General features: G+C 41.0%; 1 protein-coding gene across 7 annotated transcripts in view; it reads left to right on the top strand.

The window, feature by feature from the left end:
• The window catches only part of PPP2R2B (protein phosphatase 2 regulatory subunit Bbeta), a 527,631-nt gene that overhangs the window by 383,296 nt on the left and 121,640 nt on the right, over window positions 1–22,695 (top strand). For all 7 annotated transcript variants that reach the window (XM_006148042.3, XM_006148048.1, XM_006148043.3 and 4 more), the window contains 3 exons: window positions 11,323–11,420; window positions 14,264–14,429; window positions 21,660–21,772. In XM_006148042.3, the coding sequence (XP_006148104.1) occupies window positions 11,323–11,420; window positions 14,264–14,429; window positions 21,660–21,772 (377 nt within the window). The remainder of the gene's footprint in view (window positions 1–11,322; window positions 11,421–14,263; window positions 14,430–21,659; window positions 21,773–22,695) is intronic.

The following is a 22,695-nucleotide window of genomic DNA, read 5'->3' as shown; positions in this document are numbered from 1 at the left end:
CTTAATAGATGGTTGGTACACCCAACCAATATTTGTTGAATGAATAAATGGAACAATTAACGAATCTATCAAAAGCAAACCTTTCCTGATTTTTCTACATTTAGTAGTATTTATGAATATATAAATGCTATATAACCATAATGTGAAATATAATGGATTTTCTAAATATCCAGTTTTCAGTGAATAGAAAAAAAATCAGGCATTATAATGCTTTTGCCTGATGTATATTTATTAAAGGTTGAGTACTGCTGCTGATGAAAACACTATTTATTCTTTCTGTCCTTTATTGTATATCTGCTGTATATCTAGTATTCGGTGCTTTACAATATGGATATTATCCAAAATAAAATAATATTTTATAATATTCCTCAAAACACAACTCCTAGCCAGAGTGAAAATGCTGAATGATTCATAGAATTGTTATTGACACACTTGGTTACTTGCTTTCATTTCTTTGCTAAAATGATTGATAATCCCTAATAGCAAAATACCTTGTGAACTATTAGCAGTATTTTTACTTTGCCAGACCATAGAGGCCTCATGTTTTTGTGTTTATTTGTTTTGTTTTGTGAGATTTTTGCTATTAGGATGTGGGCACTTACCAGAGAGATAGAGATAAACAGAGAGACAGAAAGTGAGAAATCACCCCCCCCCCAAAGGAAATGACCACACCACAATTCTTTCTCCTCCATTCTCCTCTCGGGATTTTGTGCACACACACACACAAATGCGCCTGGCATGAGTTTCAAGCCATTGGGTTCAGTATTCAAACTGGGGTCGACCACATGGGAATCCAGCACCTTAACCACTATGGACAGCACTTGCTAGACCCAAAATCTCATGTTTTAGGAGAGAAAAAAATTCAAATCTTTTCCTATCATGTTCTTTATTTCTTTAGGCCCATGTAGAGTGTAACAAAGGAAAATTTTTGCGTTTAGTGTTCAGTTTTTCCTTTAGAGAAATTAGAGAGATTTATCGAATCTAGGGATATGAATGAGATGTGTTACTTTAAGTCTGGTAGTGACTTCCTGCTGCCCTCTAAGTAAAAAACAGGATTCTTATTCTGTGAGTCGAAGACCTCACTTATTATAATTAAATTTTTGAACATCCTCTCCTCCAACATTTTCTTCTATTGGGTTGTCAGGAAAGTCATGACTCATTTTTGCATAGAAAAAGTATGTCATACCTAGTTTTGTTTTGTTATTGTTTTTCTGGTACATAGCCCGGTGACATACACAAAATAGATAGATGTTCGTTAAAAAAGACCCATTTGCTCAAAATCTACTTTGGCTGTCTTAATGTTATTTCCAGGCCCTTACTAAAATGACGCCATCAAGGTCCCTCTTTTTACCCATCCGCTTTCTCTTCCTGTGATTCATAGGACCCCTAAATTCCTGCCTAGAGTACAAAGACTTTCTTGGATAAAATTTCTTCCTTACTGATCAATCTGTCTGGTTCTAAAGTCACCAAAGAACTTTAAATAAGAACTCCTCTTGCCTCACAATCTTTTTTTTTTTCTTTTTTCTTTTTTTTTTTTTAGAGAGAGACAGATTTTTCTATAGGTTACATGTGCTCGCCAGAGAGACAGAAAGTGAGAAATTACCTCCCAGGAAGGATGGCCACACCACAACCCCTTATCCTCTATTTTCCACTCAGGATTTTTGGGTACACAAGCACATATGCCCCAGCATGAGTTTTAAGCCACCCGGCCTGAGACTCAAATCACAATTGACTACATGGGAGTCCAGCAACATGACCATTACGCCACCTGCTAGTCCCCACCTCACAACCATTAAGAAAGTGTTTTCTACATGCATCTAGCATAAATATTTTGTTTGTTGATACTGTTTTAGGGTTATTCATTCTCTCCACTTCGATCTGGCTCTTTGTGGCTCTCATTCAGTGATCTGCTGAAGAAAAAAAAAAAAAAAGAAAAAAGCATCTGTTATATGCTAAGATACTCAGCTATGCTCTGAGAGTTCAATGGGAAGAAGTTCCTTGTGGGGTTTACAACTTAGAGACTGAGGTGCGCATTTTAAATGATTCCTATGCCTTGTGATAATTGCTAATGGTATAAGTAGAAATAACTTATGATGGAGAATTATGAGGAGCTCCAAGGCTGCATGGTAAAGGGAGCTGTCCTGGGCTTGGGAGAAGCTATACAAAGCTTCCCCAAAGAAATGATGTTTGAGCCAACCCACAAAACAGGGAGTTCTAGCTTCTACAAAGTAGATAGTGTATCTTACTGACTGCAAAACATCTGACACAACAGAATTTCTGACCAAAAATGTGCCAGAAATATGCCATATTAAGCATGTTTGGTGACCCAGTGCCTGTGCCAGAACTCCTATTCCCGCATAGATTGAGTACATTTTGGGTGTGGAGTCTCATTGACTTTGGGGTTAGCCATAGATGTTCCTTGTTGTGCAGATAATAGATCTGTATAATTGACAGAGTTTGTGTCACCTGGGCAGTTAATTACGCCTCTGCTTTTTGAAAGAGAAGGTGACAGATGGAAGACACCTTGACTGCAGACTTCACTGTAAACTACATGGGTGTATAGGCAAGTCTGGACTGCTCTCAGTTACCCATTAGATTTTTCTATATTCTGAGACTTACAGTTTTAAGACTCCTTTGCCCTTTAGGTAAGTTGTTTTGTTTTTCCCCAGCTACAGGAAAATTCTGTCATCTAGGTTTCTATGTTGTAGAAACTTGTTTTGAATAAAAGGCAATCTCTATCAACCCACACGTCCCTGGGCTGTCTCCAGTCTGGTTAGTGCTGGAGATTTGGTCAGCACAGGGAAGCTGTGTGCATTTTAATGGGAACAGCATGGCATTCATTACTCACCTGCTTCCTACCATCTGGATTTTCACAGCTCAGCAAGCATGGTGGACTTCCTTCATATTAGCAAGGAGAGCTCAGCTCCTAAGAAGGGCATGGGTAGGTCCCTTTGAGGTCATAATTTCTTAACGGACACCATGAATAAATTGGAGTGGGCATTCTGTCCCAGTAAGCCGTTTTCACATCTCAATGGTTGAGAAATAATGCACAGTCATCACAGCAGGAGAAGGAAAAACAAACCACCTCAATTCTGGGAACCAAGCAAGCGGGAATGAAAACAGGTTGCATGGTAGAGTGAAATGAAAATGTGCAGCATGGGTGAGTATATACAAGGAGGTGCAGGATAAAGGGCCATTTTTTTCCCTCATTCAACATTCATTAGGAAAACAAACATGGAAGGCATGCCTGTTATCATACATCTAGATGCAAGTAACAAAATATCTAATAATGGCATAAATCACAGGTATCTAGTCTTTAACAAGTCCAGACACAGGCTGATTTAAGGTAGGTTTTAGTTGTTCAACGAAGTCATCAAAGACATTGTCCCATTCTTGCATCTGTCATCTCCTAACTTTTCAAAGTCCTGGGTCTTGTTACCTCGTGGTTCACATGATGGCTGCCACAGCTTCACATATCATAAACACATACCAATACAGAAAACAAGAAGTAGTCGAGTCAGAAGCCTCTCATCACTTGCTTCACTTTATTCAGGAAAGAAAAATTGTCCTCAGAGTCTTTTTCTCCCCTGCACATTTCCAGAAAACTTTCCTCTACTCATCATTGGCCAGATCTGGGTCAAATGACCACCCCTTGCCACAGGGGGACTAAGAAGCATGTACTATATCTGAGTTTTCCAAATTCTACAGTAGGACAGTGGGAAGCAGGCAAGGAAGAAAGACACTTTGTAGAAGTAGCCAACCTAGAGTATCTGCCACAGCACATACCTGCTGTTAACAAGCCTGGTCCACAGGGACAGGCTGACATTGAAACAATGATCTTCCAGCACTGTACTGATGGTTCAGTAGGAAGCAGCAGTTGTGATAAGATCTTAGGACTTGGAGTATTGAAGCCTTCTCCAGGCATTCGTTGCTATGAGAGAAATACCAACACCAGGTAGAAGTTAAAGCCAGTATGCATAGAATTGATTATGTTGAAATGACAGGAAGAGGATTTGGTATCCAAAAAGCATACACTCTTTGCATGATAAAGGAATCCACTTCGGATCAGATAAGAGGTATGTATTTCATGCGGCAGGTCAGGGATAGCAAGCTTGTGACATTTGTGTTGTCTTTTGCTGTGGCAAGTAAGACTAATTGATCATAGCACTTTCATCCCAAGTTTAGGTATGACCTCAAAATTCTTCTTGATGGGCAGCTTCTGCCAAAACACTGAAATTGACAAGCAAGATTAGGTCTACATTTTGTTACTAAGCAGAACTGCTGGGTTGTCAGGAAAGTTATGATGCAATTTTGCATAGAAAAACACGGGACTTTCCCAATGACCTACTATAAGTTTACTACTTGTCACTGGGGCCAAGCTAATGATTGTGAGATGTCATACCAAGTTAATGTTACTGAGCCAAAAACTCAAACAGTCCCATGTAAAGACAAAAGATAGAGACCAGCAGTTGGTGTAATGCTTACATCACTGGACTCCCACATGGATGACCATGGTTTGAGTCCCGGACCTGGAGTTTTGAGACTCACATTGGGCATGTGTATGCATGCCCAAAATCCCAAGAGGAGATTGGAGGGGAAGGGATTATGGTGTGGCCATGCCCTCTGAGGGGTGATTTCTTGCTTTCTGTCTATCTCTCCAGTGAGTGCATGCACCATAGAGCAAAAATCTCTTCGCTTTAAAAAAAGGGGGGGGAGGGAGTAATAAATGAAGGAGTGGAAAACCTCATGTAAAACCTTGCTTGTGGGGCCAGCAGTTAGCATAATGGCTATGTTGCTGGACTCCCATGTATTCAACCGTGGTTCGAGTCCCAGACCCAGTGGCTTAAACTCATGCCGGGCGCGTGTGCGTGCGTGCCCAAGATCCCAGGAGGAGAATGGAGGAGAAGGGATTGCAGCTTGGCCATCCCCCTGGGGGGTGATTTCTCACTTTCTGTCTCTCTGTCTCTCTCTGTCTGGCGAGCGCACGTGCCCTATAGCAAAAAAAAAAAAAAAAACCTCTCAAAAACAAACAAACAAACAAAAACCTTGCTTGTGATACAGCTTAATAAGAGTATATGGATTTTTTGAGCTTCCTGTCCCTTGAAAAATCAAATTAGTGATATCTAAACAGATGAAAAAGCAAAATCCTTTGACTCTGCATAGTGAGGAAATGATTATTAGCTCCATGTGGAGTCGAATCATAATTATAGCAACCAGTACTAGTAAGCCTCTGTATTTGCACTTGTTCAACGTTTCAGAGCTCTTAAATGTATCAGCTTGTTTTACTCCCATAACTTTATTCACTGAAAAGCGACTATCTGCAGAAGCTTTGTGGAAAGGGGCATGGAATTGTTCTACATCATGATGGAATTCATGGACACATGTCTTCATGCCTTTGTCAGAACCCATAGAGATGCATGCCACAGAAAGTGGAATTGGTGGCCAGCAGGTGATGTGGTAGTTAAGGCACTGAACGCCCACACAGTTGTCTGCAATTTGAGTCCTGGACCTGGTGGCTTGCTTTCTCTCTCTCTCTCTCTCATACACGCCCTATAGCAAACTTAAAAATAATAATAAATAAGCAAATAATTTTTTAAACAGTGGATTTTACTATATGTGAATTAAAAAATAAATTTTACGAAAGCTTAAAACACCACTGAGCTAAGTGCTAAAAAATCTTTCATTCAGTTTGGAAAGGTAATTAAAACAATTCACAAATTAGAAAGTATCCAAATATTATCATCATAGCCAAAGAAAAGCAAAAAAACGCTGGAAAATTTTTAAAAGGCTACAAGAAAATAAATTTTCTACATCCTATACCAAACAGCACCATTTTGGACTTTCCTCATCAGATCATTCTCTGTGATTGTGTGTCTGTGTCTGTGTGCATGCGCATACATATTTGTAGACCTTTCTGGAGAGATAATAAGAAAATTTTCATTTTGTATTTTAACTGTCACCTTATCATTAATGGAAGCTTTAATATATATATGTATATATATATACATATATATATAGCTTTATCTGCTAGGAAATGTCTATTTCAAAATGAAAACATTTTAGCAAAATTGTAATCATTGGATACATACTGTTTTATTGCCTGATTTCTTTTTTAAATTTTATGACCTATTGACATCTTTTAATGAGGTCATCTCGGCATAATCCCAGTGGTAGTAGTTGGGTTTATCTTACTTGGCTATAACCAGATTCTCTTCACTCCCACCCATTTTGATGAAAAATATGTTCCAAGACACCATTTCAGTTATCAAAATTTGCCAGAAAAAAAACTTGTCAGCAAATAGATACTGCCTTTGGACTGTGGACCTGGACCCAAGAAGGAGACCACCGTTTTATGAAGGTGGGCGGGGTAATTGAAATTCCACTGGAGAGCCTAGGAATCCCCTGTGTGTTTAATGATCCACAAAGTCATTGTCAATCTAGCTAGAAGCCCTGATGTGGGGGTGACAAAGAATAATATCATTGCTACCTCCCCACCCCACCCCTACCATAACTGGTGCCGATTAAACATTGCACCTTAGCCTAGAAGTGACCCACCTTCCTCTCAGTCCTCCACACAAACCTCTGAACACTTCCACCCTTTCACTCTGTTACCCGCTATGAACCTGTTTTCCATCTTTGCTGATATCCCTGTCCTAATGGAAGACACAGAAAACTGCCCAGAGCAGACCATCCTCAGGAATAAAGGCAAGATGTGAGTGAGCAGAGCAGGTCAGCTGGTACAAGGAGGGTAACCTGCTTTATATTGTCATCTACCAAATGATTCTTGGATAAAAGATAAAACACTTAATGAACTCTGAAAGCAAAATTGCATTATCCCTTCATTTCCATCCCTAGGACTGATGTTGAGAGGCCAAGGCTCATAGCTTGGTCAGTAGTGTGTGGTTTCTTCTGCAGACTCTGGGTTTTGGTACTCCCTAAATTCAAATGGAGTCATCATTTTATCAGAACAGTAAACAAGCTATGTGCCTGTCACCTAATTATCCAAGCACCTGCTTCCACTCAGTTCTGTGCTATGGCATGGGCTCCAGCCTAACGCCGTACCATAGGAGGCTTGGTTGTGTATGTTTCCTAGTTTAAATGGTTCTACCAAAGGGCACGCCGCAAACACACAAGTGTTTGTATCACAAGTTTTGGTATCTTGAAATTGAAAAGTGGAGTGATTCATGAGTTTTGAATCAATTATTAAACAGCCCTAGATGAAGCTCTGCAGAGATGGATGAGGCAGTATCGTATTCCCGGGTACACCAACTGACTGAGCAATGATAAATGAGTCAGGAAACCCGGAAGTTCAAAACAAGCATTAACTTGAGCTATAATGGCTTAGGCCCTAATGGGAGGTAGACAATAGCTTGGTATAAACCACCTCCAATACAGAACAGCTGGCTGCTGGGATTAAAATAATGGTAAGATTTTAGCAAGAGGACTAAGGAATGAGTCACCTGGTGCCAATCACTCTTTCTCTTACAAGGTTCCTGAGGAAGACATAGCGCTGAAGAATGATAGCACTTGGAAAACAAAGGGGACATTTTCATACCCTGCCTAATACCCCATCATGCAGAATTCTAATAATACTGGCTTAGATGATGTGTCTTAGATTTACATTTGAATCCTACCAGGTTTTGGCTTGTATAGATCTTAAAGGGAGAGAAAAGACACTTTCAAAAAGTCCAGGCAGAAGGCCCATGTATATGTCATCCCTGGGAAGGCAAGTTTTGTTGCCCTTAGAGTGACATTTTTTTTTTTTTGGCATGGGCAAGCCAAGGGTTCACATTGGGAAAAGCCACCTCACTCTTTCTTCTGATATCCAGTTTCACAAAAAAGAAAAGCACATCCTTTAGTTCTCAGTATGAGGGCCCCCAGCCCACGCCAACTCTGAGGCTCTACATTGATATTGCTGTCCAGGACCAGCCAGGTGTTGTGGTGGTTAGGTGGCTGGATCCCACGTAGCCGATTGTGCAGTTTGAGTCTTGGACCCACCATCTTGAAAACCATACCAGGCACGTGTATGCCCAAAATCCTGAGAGGATACTAGAGAAGTGATTGTGGTTGTGGTCATCCTCCCTGTGGGAGAGGGGGAGTGATTTCTCATTTGCGTGCTCTCTCTCTCTCTTGCTCTCTCTCTCATAAGTGCACACACTCTTTAGCATTTTTGTTTTTGTTTTTGGAGAGGTTTTTTTTCGCTATAGGGCACATGTGCTCACCAAACAGACAGAGAGAGACAGAAAGACAGAAAATGAGAAATCACCCCCCAGGGGGGTTGGTCACGCCACAGTCCCTTCTCCTCCATTCTCCTCCTGGGATCCTGGGCACGCACGCATACGCGCCCGGAGTGAGTTTGAAGCCACCGGGTCCAGGACGCGAACCGCGGTCAACTACGTGGGAGTCCAGCAACATAGCCATTACACTAACTTTTTTTTTTTTTTTTTTTTTTAAGTAAAGATCATAGTCGCCCAGAGGATGAGTATAAACTGCAAGTAAGCAGAACTAGTTAAGCCCTAAGACCTGAGCATTGTTAACCCCAGGCTTGGTCTCCCTAACATCCTTTCACGACTCCTGCTGTCCTCTCCTATCTGAGAAATACTAGTGTTTGAGCAGTGGGAGAGCCTTGAGTCATTCCTTGGTACCTGACAGGCTACACGTATAAAGCAACAGATGTGCCCACTTCAGATTCTACCTGAGTCAAAAAGCTCCACAAAAATCCTTTGCTAACCGCTCATTGAAAAGCTGGAAGCAGTAACTCATGTTAGAAGTGTATCCTAGCATTCAGTGCTTCTCCGTCAGGGCAGTCTGAGGCAACTGCAGGTGTTAACCAGTCTTGTCTCTTCTGAACATGAGAGGAATGGCTGAATGCACGCTGAAACTAGGAAAGGGGCTCACTTAATTCACTTGAGATGGCTCGTCTCCAGCCATGCTGGACTTCCTTACTCCTCAACTCGTGGGCACTTTTTATATAGATGGGCCTTCTACACTGATATTAAGAGCTTAACAGCCACATACCCTATTTTATTTCCTTAAGGTAGATTTATAGGAAGGGTTTTTCTAAAGATTTTTTTAAAAATCCTAGATTTCCAATTTAGAGCACTAGTAAGGAATGGAGGGGCCTTTTCTGAATGAAGACTCAGTAGACTAGAAGTAATAAGAGTGACAAACACACAAGATTTTTTTTTTTTTTTTTTGGAGAGGTTTTCGCTATAGGGCGCGTGCGCTCGCCAGACAGACAGAGAGAGACATAGAGACAGAAAGCGAGAAATCACCCCCCAGGGGGTATGGTCACGCCGCAATCCCTTCTCCTCCATTCTCCTCTCGGGATCTTGGGCACGCACGCACACGTGCCCGGCGTGAGTTCTAAGCCACCGGGTCCGGGACGCGAACCGCGGTTGACTACGTGGGAGTCCAGCGACATAGCCATTACGCTAACTGCTGGTTCCCAAGATTATTTTTATAACTTTCATGGAGTTTAAAAAAAAATTAATTGCAGGCCAGCAGGTGGCATTGAGGTTTAAGTAGGTTGTATCCCATATAGCCAACTGCATGGTTCAAGTCTTGACCTAACAGCTTGAAAACCATGCTGGATGCATATCTGTACCTGCCCAAAATCCCAAGAGGAGAATGGAGAAGGGATTACAGCTTGGCTATCTCCCCGTATAGGGAGACATATCTCTCTCTTTCTCTCTCTCTCTCTCCCCTCCAGCAAGTGCATATGCCCTATAGCAAAACAAACAAACAAAATTATTTGCTAATATATACAATTTAATAGATTTTTGTATTAAGAAAAAATAAAACCTGGTTTTCCAACTTCTTTAAAAATCTGAATATCAGGTAAGGCCTGCACTAATTCACGGCCCCAGCTGGCTTAGGCTTGGTAGGTACTTGCCCCTTAAAAGGATTCAGGCCTCTAGTTCACCTGGTTTACTTCACCTGTGGTACTTCGAGGTGCTGTAGGGCTTTGAATTTGCTTCTCGTAGGCTCGATCATCTAAAAGGCTCGAACACGAAATCATGACTTGTTATTTTAGATGTGACTCGTTCGAAAGTGGTTAAGGCTTACGCCTATTCCTTTTACTCCTGCACAAAGAATGGCCACTAGGCATGCTTTCCTACATGCAAAGGGCAGTTACATATAAAGCGGGGAATTTTGCACCGCTTACCTGACCAAATCGGGCATACAAAGAAAATCCTGAAATGAAGATGTAAACATGAGATTTGCGATTTGAATTATTCAGGGGTAATTGCCTTCATTTTCCACCTCACTATTTCCCTTTCGCTTTCCTTCATAGACGTAATCTTCAGAACTTTCCTCTGTCAAAGGCCATAGACATAATTCCCCTGCTTCTTCCCCCCCACCTTTTTCTTTTTAACTCATTTGCACTCTTGGTAGCAATTGTTGGCACTCAGCAGGGGAGTAATTGCTGGGGAATTAACCTCTGACATTTTTCTAAAAATAGCCCTAATAAATCCAATCATAGGTAATTTACCTGTCCGTGTTCCTCTGGGGGTAACCAGTGTGGAAGAAAGACTTGGCAGGCTGGCATTCCTTCTGCAATTATCTGCGATCCTAGTTCCTGGCACCTGTGTGTTTTTGCCACTTAGGAAGACAAAGTACAATTTGCCCTCTCCCCTCTGACCTCATGACCCTGTTTTCTCAGCACCTTTCTCTTGGGTTTGGAATAAGGCCTTGCTGTTCCAGAAGGATGTGCTGGGCTCACCAAAGCCTAAAGAGCTCGGGTGGAGCTGGAGTATTTGTGGGGCCCTTCCTTGGATTTCTGACCACCAGCACTGTCCCAATAATTTCTTTGTGTTCTGTTTCTCGACTTTGGGTATCTGAGCTTCCGGTATCCTAACCTGGTCCTCAGCCCTAGATTGAATTGCTGCAACTGAAACCTGTCTGAAGTTTCTAGGTGTAGAAGATGGGGTGGGGGCGGGGGAGGGACTTTAGACAAAAGCCACAAGCCAGTGGGTGAAGGGTCTATGGGTGGTAGCAATTATCTAAGAGAAAATTCCATTTCCCCGAACCATGGAGAGATGCAGTTTCTCTTCCCCAAAACAAAAGGGTCGGAGCATGCTTCCCCTTTTGTTCACCCCAGATATTTCCAGAGACCACAGTACAATGTTGGCATCTAGGAAATTTACTTTCCACACGCCACTTCTAGTGGCACTTAAAATACAGAACATAAAATCCTTGTAAATTCCACTGCAGAGACAAAGCTCTAAGCCCTTAAATGCACAGAAAAGTATGTCTATTATCTATCCTTTTAAAGTAAGTGTGCAGTTACTTAAATTGCCTTTGTCTTTTTCTTTGCAGCTGACATTATCTCTACGGTAGAATTCAACCACACGGGAGAATTACTAGCGACAGGGGACAAGGGGGGTCGGGTTGTAATATTTCAACGAGAGCAGGAGGTAAGTGGCAGTGAATGCAAAATGCCCACACTTGTCTTCTTAAAGCAGACCTCCGACTGTTCCTTAATCCTCATGTGTCGCCCTTAACCTTGCTGCTTTGCTTACAAACTAAAAACTGCCAAAAAGTCATTAACATCAACAGTTCTGCATTCAGACTCATAAAAGCATCTTAAAAAGAAAGCTTTCTCTGGCCACAGCCTTATCTTTCCAAGCCTGGTACTGAGCATTCAAAACCTTTTCTCTTCTCTGACCTGCCAGATTCCAAGGGTGCTCTTTGAGCGGGACTCCCCTTTTTTTTTTTTTTCAGTGGAATTTGTCCTAGAGCTGTTGAAATGCAGTCTCTCTTCACTTCAGGTGCTGCCAGAATAGGTGGGAGGAAAAAAAATTGCTTTCTTTGCCAACAAATGTAAAGAGGCCAACTGGGGTCAGTTGGGAAGAAAATGATAGTTCACCCAACCAAAGGGCGTGAAAGCCCACGAACTGACATCTGAACAAACCGCACTCCACACACGTTGGAGTAGGTGACACGAAGGTCCCGGGAGCTGAGTCGTCCATGCAACACTATTTCTGAGCAGGAATTCTAACTTCCAGTGCATTTCAAAAAGCCCATTTCTTCCTGAGACGTGTTCCGCTAGGAATCGTTTCTCTTTTTCATATAAATTGAGTTTTGGGGGTGTCTGCTTCTATTCTGACAGAATGGAATTATGGTCCAATGTGATTCCCTTGGCCTCCCCTGGCAAGGCCTTAGAGCTTCCAGCAGGTCAGTCTGTGTTCTAGTAACGCCCCCATCTGCCACAGCCTGCCTCCGAGATTCACTCAGAAGCATCCAGGGGCAAAGGGGGAGGCCCAGTGTAACGGGAAGGTTTCATAAGAGACTTCCCTAGCAATTTAGAGCCTGCTTTGTGCCTCCAAGCCATTTGGGTTACACCTCCCCTCCAAAAAGGAAAGCCTCATTTAGAGGTGATATATTTGATAATTGTACATTATTTGCAATTAATTTCTATAAGGGCATCATCATCCCTGGGGGTTTTATATAAATTCAAGTCCTCAGCATTAAATCAGGCACCCAGCCTATTCCATTGGCCCTGGAAACATGAAAATGTGGTTGGCAAGTAGGAACTAATAGCTCTTCGTGACCTGGAATTTTTCCTGCTTTTCCAGAGCTGTCTGGTGCTAATTGGTCTGGCACATACTACACACACTTGACAGTCTGATTTGGATGGTAGCAAATCAACACTCTTAGAAATTTATTGTTAAGGTGGACTGGCTGTTTCGCTGGAAATAAGCAGAAGAGTAGCAAGTCTGTTAGTATTTAAAGTCCTTTGAAAACTGATTCGGAAACCTTTTCCTCCAATTTAAAAAAAAAAAAAAAAAATCCAATTAGGCTCCCAGTGATGATAAAGAGAAACCAGAGGAGCTGTTTAGCATAAATTACCCAAGGCAATATGTTGCCAGTAATATTCCGCTCCACATTTTCCGGTGGCTTTTTATAGATTTCACCTATTTTCATTTACTGACCTATAATATTGGGGAAGTCCAATTCAGTGGTGGGAGGATGGGGGACACATTTTCCAAGGCCTGATGGTTTTGTTCATTAAAAAAAAAAAAAAGTCAATGAGGATAAAGAATATGCAGTCAAGTGTTTAGCTTTGCGATGAAACTTGGGAAACAAAACCTGAGATGCTGGACCTCATCTAGAGTAGGTCTGCTCTTGACTTCCAGGGGTGACCTCTGTGAGTGAGTGTTGAGGAGCCACAGTCCCCAGGAGATTGCTCCCTGGAACGTCAGCGCCACTAAAAACATCTCCTCCTGGGGTGCAGCACTGTCTCCCGCTGGTAACTCAAGCTAAGGGTCTGAATAGCCAGTATCCACCTAGCAATATACATTTTTTAATAGAGCCTTGTATGAAAAATCAAGCTTTATAACAAATATTGGATAAGACTCAGATTTGATTTTTGAACACAGTTTTCCAAAGCCTGAAAGTGTTGGTGACATGGTCCTGAAATATAGGAACTAAAACTCCCCTCCCTCTTTCCCCTTTTTTCTGCCCCCTCTTTTTTCCCTCTCCGCATTTGCTCTTTCTCTTGCCCCTTTTTCAGACCCTGGCCCCTGAGTTTCTCCCATCGTTTATGGAGTTCCTGTTCGTTCTTTGCATAATCAGTATGAGAGAAACGCCAGAGGTCAAGTGCCATTATTCACTGAATGATGCAGGCGGCATCTCCAAGCTCCTGTTTTGTCATAGGTCCTGGGAGGAAGAAGTGGGGAAGTGAAAAACCTGATGCCCAAATCTGACACTTAGCAGTATGGGACCTCAGGGAAGTCATTTAATATTTCCAAGTCTCCTCGGTCCTTTCCCCTGTCCTGCCTCTTTCTCTAGACTCTGTGAGGATCTCGTGAGATTATTAAAGGCCAAAGTCATGGATGCGACAGCTTTATATTTTTTGTAAAGAACTGATAAAATGCAACCATTGGGAGGAAGAAAGAAAATATGAGAACTTCTATTTATATCGCTTTAAAGTCATCCTATCTTAACTTCTATTTTTATGTATATGTTATATGTGCCATCTATTAGTACAGAAGTTTATTTAGAAAATTTATACATATATGTGTATGTATTAGAGCTGCCAGTATTAACCAACATGTATGTGCAATCAAAAGCTTGGGAGGCCACTGAGCCACGTTAGAACCTGTGGCTTTCGTGGTTCTGCCCTCACCCTCTCTGACAAGGTCTACCCATCCCACTGCTAATGGTGCTGCAGAAAAAAATAAAATAAAAATGGATTGGTGAGTTTGCAGTTGGTTTACATGATGTAGGCTCTTGATCATTTCTTCCCTTCCTACAGAGTAAAAATCAGGTTCATCGCAGAGGTGAATACAATGTTTACAGCACATTCCAGAGCCATGAACCCGAGTTCGATTACCTGAAGAGTTTAGAAATAGAAGAAAAAATCAATAAAATAAGATGGCTCCCTCAGCAGAATGCAGCTTACTTTCTTCTGTCTACTAATGGTAAGTGGAAGTGACTTCTCCCTGTCTGTCCTTTCAGAGATACGGTCACCCAACTATTTATTTCAGTCTTTCTCGGCCTCAGTTTTTCTTTGTACTTTGTTGACTATTGAAAAACTTACCAACCACTTTTACAAGAGTCCTAGCAGAAGGCCTGGCACACGCAGAGTAAGCTCTCAATAAACAATAACTGTTCTTTTTAAAAATAACAAATTTATGACTCAACTACATGAGACCTGTTATCTACAGTTTTCAACTAATGCAGATTATTTGCAGGTGTTTTGGGAATGTGACTTCCTGTCTTTTCAGATTCACTGAATGTTATTCTGGGGAACATATTTCAGGAAACTCAATGTGCTGTCTCTGTGTTTGGCATTTTTGAATAGAAGTTATTAATCCCCAAATACATTTTAGGGTCTGTAAAACAGATGGCTGTGTGTCTCTCTGAGAAAATCAAGTTCTAAACCAAGAACACAAGTCAAAAAGATAGAACTATATCAAAGAAATGATTTCTTTCTCTGTTTCCCTCTATACTCTTATACCATTTGTTGGTTTAGGAGTTGATATAAATGGAGGTTAGGGTTGACTGGAAAACTTATGTAAATACTCGGTCAGTATTTCTACAGTGGAATTACCTACACTCCAGGTTCTTAAACCCTCGCTTAAAGAAGCCATCTATGTCCAAAACAGTGCAGAATAAAGCCATATATTGAAAGAATACTTGAATAGCATAACAAGAGGATTAATATGTAAAAACTAAATGACCTTTCTCAAGCAAATAAGATGGAGAATAATTCATTTTATCTTATGTATGTTTTAGAAATATACATTTAAATATAAACCAAGAAACAAGAGGTTTGCTTTTTATCTACACCTGGCATTTAAAAAAGAAAGGGAGATGTTCAGATGTCAAGTGAAAACAAAATGCAGATGACGTATATAATTTGATCAAACATATATTAATACTTTTGAAGACCAAATGGAAACATACTGAAAGGTTCATCATGATTTTTTTATGCATTACAAGTGATTTATAAATTTATTGCTTTTATAGTTTCAATTTTCTAAGTTTTTATTGGGTTTTTCTATTGCAAAAATGTGTCACGACTTTCCCGACAACCTATTCCAATGAGTATTATATTTAATCTTAGGGGAAAAACGGGAGGAGCAGTTTTTGATGCATATGAGCATTTGAGCCCCAATCCCTCAAATATAAAACCAGTGTACAAATCTAAAAAAAATAACTAGTGAAGGGTTATCTAAGTACATCTCATCTCAACATGGCCAGAACTCTGTTCATCTGTTTTTCCAGATTCCAAGCAATTTATTCCTTCTCATAGCTATACTTGGTGAGTTTACTTTTTTGTCACCCTATTTCTAAGACACATGAATTTGTCTTAATTTCCTCCTTTTTTAAATTTTGCTGTTTGTTTCACGTAAAAGCTCTGCAAATTCAACACTAACTCAAAAGGGACTTCTGAAGATTTTGACTTAATTATTTCAAGAGGAGGAAAAGTGTGATTATTTTTCATAGCTACTTACTTGATGGTATGAAATTTATCCTATTGATTATTGTAATAAAATTCAAGGACTTATTAAGTACTTTGTAGGGGGAATGGGAAAGAAATCAGTGAAATGCAATGAAGATTAATTATATAGCATAATGTTCTGTTAATTGAGTTTTTAAATAGTTTTTTGATTAACAAGGATATTATCTTCCCATTTGGGATGCTATTTCACATGCCAACAGCATCTCAAAATGATTCTTAAAAGAAAAATTCCCATGTTCTTATGTGATTTTCTTTTTTATACTAATATTGAGGTTGAGAATCCCCCTTAGGCCAAATAGGTTAACATGCAAAAATTAATGGAAGACAATTGGAATTACTGTACAAAGAGAAAATGAAGATAGATGATAAGATTGTGTTTAAAAGCTGCCACAAGTGATGATAAACTACTCAGGACCAGCCAAAAGAAAGAGAAAGTCATCACTCACAGTACCAGCCACATGTTTCTTAGACTTTTTATCCATGAAGCTTCAAGATATTGAGTCAAGAAAAATCATGTGATAATAAAGTCAAAAATGACTCCAGGCAACCCAACCATGGGGAATTGGATTGAATTCACCATCAATTATCTTTTAAAAATGTGCTTATCTCATTATAGTTGGGTACATTTTTTACTTTCGGCTAGAATATATTTTTCCTACCTTATCATTTTTAATGACAAAACCTCCATTCAGTGGTGAATCTAGATTTTGAAATTATTTGCCATATGAGAACACATCTTTACTTAGATTTCTCACTTTGCTTTTACACTTATGGTGAGAGAAGGTATACGGAATTTGTTTTTCTTGCTGTGAAAGTAGTACATGTTCAGTGTAAAACAATTTTTTAAATACAGAAAAGGCACAAGGAAGACAATAAATGTTTTTATTTAGAGAGAACCACTGTTGATATCTTCCAAAGGTAAAAATCAGAGGCATGGAGAAATCTGTTTGGTTCTGAACAGAGTTGTGAAATATTCTACAAACAGATTTTTTAATTTAATAATGTAACACTTAGGGGACCAGCAGGTGGCATGGTGGTTAAGGTGTTGGACTCTTCCCACATGGCCCACCATGGTTTAAGTCCCGGACCTGGTGACTTGCTTTCTCACTTTCCCTCTCTCTCTCTCTCTCTGTCTCTCTAATGGTCGAATTAAAATAAGTGAATGAATAAATAAAATTGCATGAGATAATTTTAAAAAATAATGTAACACTTAATAATAGAAATGTCTTTTTACTTATTAAATAGTCTTCTCAAACACCATAACATTTCAGTGACTACAGAGTATTCCCCTGTTTGGCTCTTTTACAACTTAGTAGTAAGTCTCCCACTGTTAGACCTTTAGTTGTTAACAAATTCTCACTATTATAAATTATAGATGATTATAATATATACTGAATTTCTATAAATTTATTTATAGGGATAGATGTTGGAATAGATATATGATTAGGTAAAATGTATATTATAAGTCATGTAGTATACATTTACTAAAAACAGTTATATAATTATATATATATATATATATATACGAAAATATTAATATATACAAATTTTTATAAGTTGTTTCACAAAATTGAGGGAAACTTTTTTCACCTTTATTATTTTCGTTTTCTAATTATATGTACCATTTGTATAATTAAAAGAAAAAAAATGCAGTGAAAAAATACAAAATCTATTTATTTAATAATATAGGCTTGTATATACCAAAAAACATGCATAGAGAAAATATTCTAAGGGTTCATACAAAATGTTGACAATGATTGTCTCTGATTGGAGGGATTATTGGTGATTTTCTTCTTTATGTTTGACCCATGATTTCGCTGCTTCTCTGTATAGCAATTTATCATTCATGATAAGGAAAGTGTAAGATCAAAATTGCCTTGCAAATGAGATGGGATACATTACTAAGCCAAGCAACAGAAAGTATTTCTTGTTAAAAGCCACTGCTGATCAGGAGCTAATCAAGGGACTATAGAAACACAGCCCATACTTCATTTTCTCACCCTAAAAAGAAGTTCAGCGTGCAGAAGATCTCCAGAGAGGGTGGCACCAGAGACGCGTTGGCATATAGAAAGAAGTTCTAAATTCAACCGGCTGCTGGAAAGGCTCTTTTGCCTTTTGCCCCAGCGCGTGTCAGGGCAGTGCACAGTTCAGAGTGCACAGATTATATAGCCTTGCCCGACGTGCCCAGCCCGAGGAATGCCCAGATAGGAGAAATGGGGCCTCTTGTCTGTCAAAGCAGCCACTTCGCTGCCAAAAGCTCGCTTCATATTGGGGTGCATTCAAGACCTCAGAGGACGAGGCGTTTGTTTCTGACAGCTTCAAGGGGAGCAGAACTGTGATCCACATCCCTATTTCATAAGATCTCCCCAAAATGCAGGAATTGGGAGATGGTAGCGCAGAGCCAGGTGAGGAAAAAGGGAGGAGCAAGATAAGGGGCAAAAGACAACAGAAACCCTAGTAAACCCCAGGTAAACAGGCAGCTTTACTTTCCTGGGGTGTTACAGAAAAGCAGTCACATATTGACGTCACAGTGGAGCAAAGCTAAAGCTTTCAGAGCAACCTGTTGCTATTGTAGAAGAGTTGCCTGATTGGCTGATTTTGATGACAGCTGCCGTTCCTGGGCCATTGTTGTTGTTCTTTTAAAGAGATTTTTGCTATAGGACACATGCACTTGTCCAGAGAGACAGAAGGAGAGTAATCACCCCTGAGGGTGGATGGCCACACCACAATCCCTTCCTCTCCATTCTCCTCTCAGGATTTTGGGTACACTCACACATGCCCCTAGCTTGAGTTTTAAGCTTCTGAGTCCAGAACTCAAACCATGGTCAACCATGTGGGAGTCAAGCATTGTACTCATTACGCCATCTGCTGGTCCCTCCCGGCCATTATTAGAAGTCTGTGATCACTTAAACTCTTTATTCGCTGTGATTCTTTTCATCCTACTAAGAACCCATGAGGAGGAAACCATTTTCCCCAGCTTATAGATAAAGAAACTGAGGCAGGGACTGGCAGGTTGTCTGGTGGTTAGGGTTCTGGACTCCCACATGGCCCACTGTGGTTTGAGTCTCAGACCTGGCAGCTTGTTTTCTCTCCGTTTCTGTCAAGTCAAATTAAATAATTAATTGATTGATTCTTTATAAAATATAGAAACTGAGCCAATGTCTCCCATTATTTGGCCTTTAGTCGTGAATAAATTCTCACTATTATAAATTATAGGTAATATATGCTGTATATAAATGTATTTATAGGGGTAGATGTTGAGACAGATTTATGATTATGGAAAATGTATAAGTTGTATGATGGATATTGTGTTTACTAAAAACAGTTACATAATTACATATACAGATGTCAGTACCTTTCCTCGGAAGGTTGAAATAATGAGGGACATACTAAAAAATGTTTCATTATTTATCTGGGATTCAAATTTAGCTGGGAATTCTATACTTTTTTTCCTGCTGTGTCCTGCAATTCTTTTGTCACTCAAGTAATAGTTATGTGCCTACCACATGGGGAGCTCACTCCTTGGTCACATGACTAGCAGGACGTGGTATGGGGATTGGGCCCAGGCTGTCTGATTCCCAAGCCTACCTTGCTCAGGACAGAGGAAAATACAAATAACACAACCCAGTCCCAGCCTTCCAGAAGAGAAGTTAAAATTAGTATAAATAACGAAGGCAGGGTCTGAAAAGGAAGGCCTACGAAGCAGACAGCCTGCAGACATGATTCATTTAGCCCCAACATGTTTCTTTAAGAAGTGGAATTGAAAGCTGCAGGTGGGGCATGCCATTTCCAGCTCCCAGAGCCCCTGGCCCCTTTCACCTATTCTCCCGGCCTGTCTGAGCCCGGTAGGCATTGGAGTTTCTAATGCTGTGGAGAATGACAGGTGTCCTCAGTGATGACTGTGCTGGGACAGTATAGAGGCAAGAAAGATCATTTCCACCTGGGGAGTCCCAGGAGCCAGCAGGGGAAAGCAACATTTTCATTAGTTTCCTTATCATTTTATTTCCCTGGGTATTGCTTAAAATACGTTGTATAGGGGCCAGCAGGTCACATAGTGATTAAGGTGTTGGACTACCACCTAGTCAACCATGGTTCAAATCCCAGACCCAGCAACTTGAAATTCATGCTGGATGCGTGTGTGTACATGCCCAAAATCATGAGAGGAAGATGAAGGAGAAGAGAATGCAGCATGACCATCCCCCCTTGGGGTAGGGGAGGGTCATTTCTTGCTCTCTGTCTCTCTGGTAAGTACACACGCCCTATAGCAAAAATATCTTTAAAAATATATATGTCCAGTATACATTGTAGATGAGATTTGTCCACTCAACTAACTGATTTATTTAACTGATTTATTGAACATCTATGTCCCAGACACTGTTCTAGGTGTTGGAGATATAGTGATAAACAATACAGAAGCTCTACCTCTGACTTCATATTCCACTGAGGGAGACAGATAATTAATAAATCAAATATCTAACCAGCCAGTTTTCAAGTAGTGAAAGTACTAAGGAAACAAAGCAGACAAAGGGGATAGAGGATGGCGGTGAAGATGGCATTTTTGTGTAAGTCTTATATATGCCACTCTGAGGCTGGGACAGGAACGGAAAGAGTAAAGAGAAGGAGTGCTGAGGACAGCAGGTGCGATGGTGACTAGCTGGGCTCCCACATAGCTGACCATGGTTCAAGTCCCAGACCCAGTGGCCTGAAAAATCACTCCGGGTGTGTATACGCTTGTGCCCAAAATCCCAAGAGAAGACTGAAGGAAAGGAGATTGCAACATGGCCATCCCCCTGGGGAGGGGGCAGTGATTTCTCACTTTTCCTTTCTCTGTTTCTCTCTGGTGAGCACATGTGCCCTTTGGTAAAAATTAAAAAAAAAAAAAAAAAAAAGTGAAAGAGTGACTCACGTGACGAAGACAGTAAAGGGCTTTCCTGGCAGAAGGCATGGCAAATGCAGAGGCCCTGAGGCAGGAGCACCGTGAGTCGGGAGTGGGAGGGGTGGGATGGTGAGATGAGAAAGGCGGAGGAAGTGGAGTGTCAGTCATGAAGTGCCTTTGAGCACATGGACAGGACCATGTTTAAGGGGGTAGGATGCCAAGTTAGAGATGATTAATAGTATCTACTTCCCAGAGTTGTCATGAGTTTATTGAATGGAGCAGATTAATGTAGAAACTATAGATTTAACAGCCCATGGTCAAGGAAAACCATTTGTCCCAACACAATACACATTTTATTTTAAAATAGCTCTGTCTTGGGACCAGCAGTTAGCATAATGGCTATGTTGCTGGACTCCCATGTAGTCAACCATGGTTCAAGTCCTGGACCTGGTGGCTTAAACTCATGCCGGACACGTGTGCATGCGTGCCCAAGATCCCAAGAGGAGAATGGAGGAGAAGGGATTGCAATGTGGCCAGGCCGAGTGATTTCTCTCTTTCTGTCTCTGTCTCTGTCTGTCTAGCGAGTGCACGTGTCCTATAGCAAAAACCTCTCCAAAAGAAAAAAATATATATATGTAGCTCTGTCTACCAATGGCCTGAGATTTAGGTATGCAGCCCTTCCCCTGAGCCTGCTTCTGCAACAGGGCTTTCCACCATTACCATCACCTCGCCCGTCCTGGTCCACAAAATGCCTTCACGAGTTTTCTTTTCACTCTAATTCTGATGACTTCTGGTTGTCTTCCACAGATAAAACTGTGAAGTTGTGGAAAGTCAGCGAGCGTGATAAGAGACCAGAAGGCTACAATCTGAAGGATGAGGAGGGGCGGCTCCGGGATCCTGCCACCATCACAACCCTGCGGGTGAGTGTGAGCAGCTACTCTGGCCATGTTTTTCAACTTCCTTGGCCACTGGGGTTGGGAAAGTTCTCCTAAGGTTGGTCACATGCTTGCTGTTGCTTAGGTTGCAATTATAATGTGAGAGTGAGGTGGCTTCGGCAGGGGCTCAACCCACCCCAGTCTCTGGTAGAAGATGGGGGAGTGGAGAAGATGCCAAGATCTAATGACTACACATTCTTGCTTTTTCTTTCTTTTGCCCCCAATGGACTTGCCATATGTTACCATCTGTCCACATTATCGAAAACATTGAGCACCTTGTATATTCAAGACCCAGGCATGAGAATACCCCGGTGAGAAGTTGTAGTCTTGTGATACAGAACTCACACTTCAAAATCTAACAGGCTAACTGGGACCAGCAGTTAGCATAATGGCTATGTCGCTGGACCTCCCACGTAGTCTACCACGGTTTATGTCCCAGACCCGATGACTTAAACTCATGCCGGGCGCGTGTGCGTGCGTGCCCAAGATCCCGAGAGGAGAATGGAGGAGAAGGGATTGCAGTGTGGCTATCCCCCCTGAGGGTGATTTCTCGCTTTCTATCTCTCTGTCTCTCTCTCTCTGTCTGTCTGGCGAGCGCATGCGCCCTATAGCAAAAACCTCTCCAAAAAAAAGAAAAAAAAAAATCTAACAGGCTAGGGTTCCAATTGTGCCACTTAGTAGAATTTCACATAGTCAACGTAACCCGTTTGAGCTTTAGGTCATTCAAGTTACTTTTACTTTCTCCATCTGAAAGTAGTGAAATTAATGCTTGAACCACTCATGGACTTGAGAGGGTTCAATGCCAAAAGGATGAAAAGTCCTTCCTTTGTGACTGGTACTCAGCGTATGCTCTCTATTCTTCATCTCGGTAATTGTCTCTCTACCCTCTAGAAATGCATCATCTCATA

The sequence above is a fragment of the Tupaia chinensis genome, unplaced genomic scaffold (assembly GCF_000334495.1).
Source record: "Tupaia chinensis unplaced genomic scaffold, TupChi_1.0 Scaffold000228_1, whole genome shotgun sequence".
In the NCBI taxonomy this organism is placed as follows: domain Eukaryota; kingdom Metazoa; phylum Chordata; class Mammalia; order Scandentia; family Tupaiidae; genus Tupaia; species Tupaia belangeri.
This window is presented reverse-complemented; position numbering and strand designations above follow the sequence as displayed.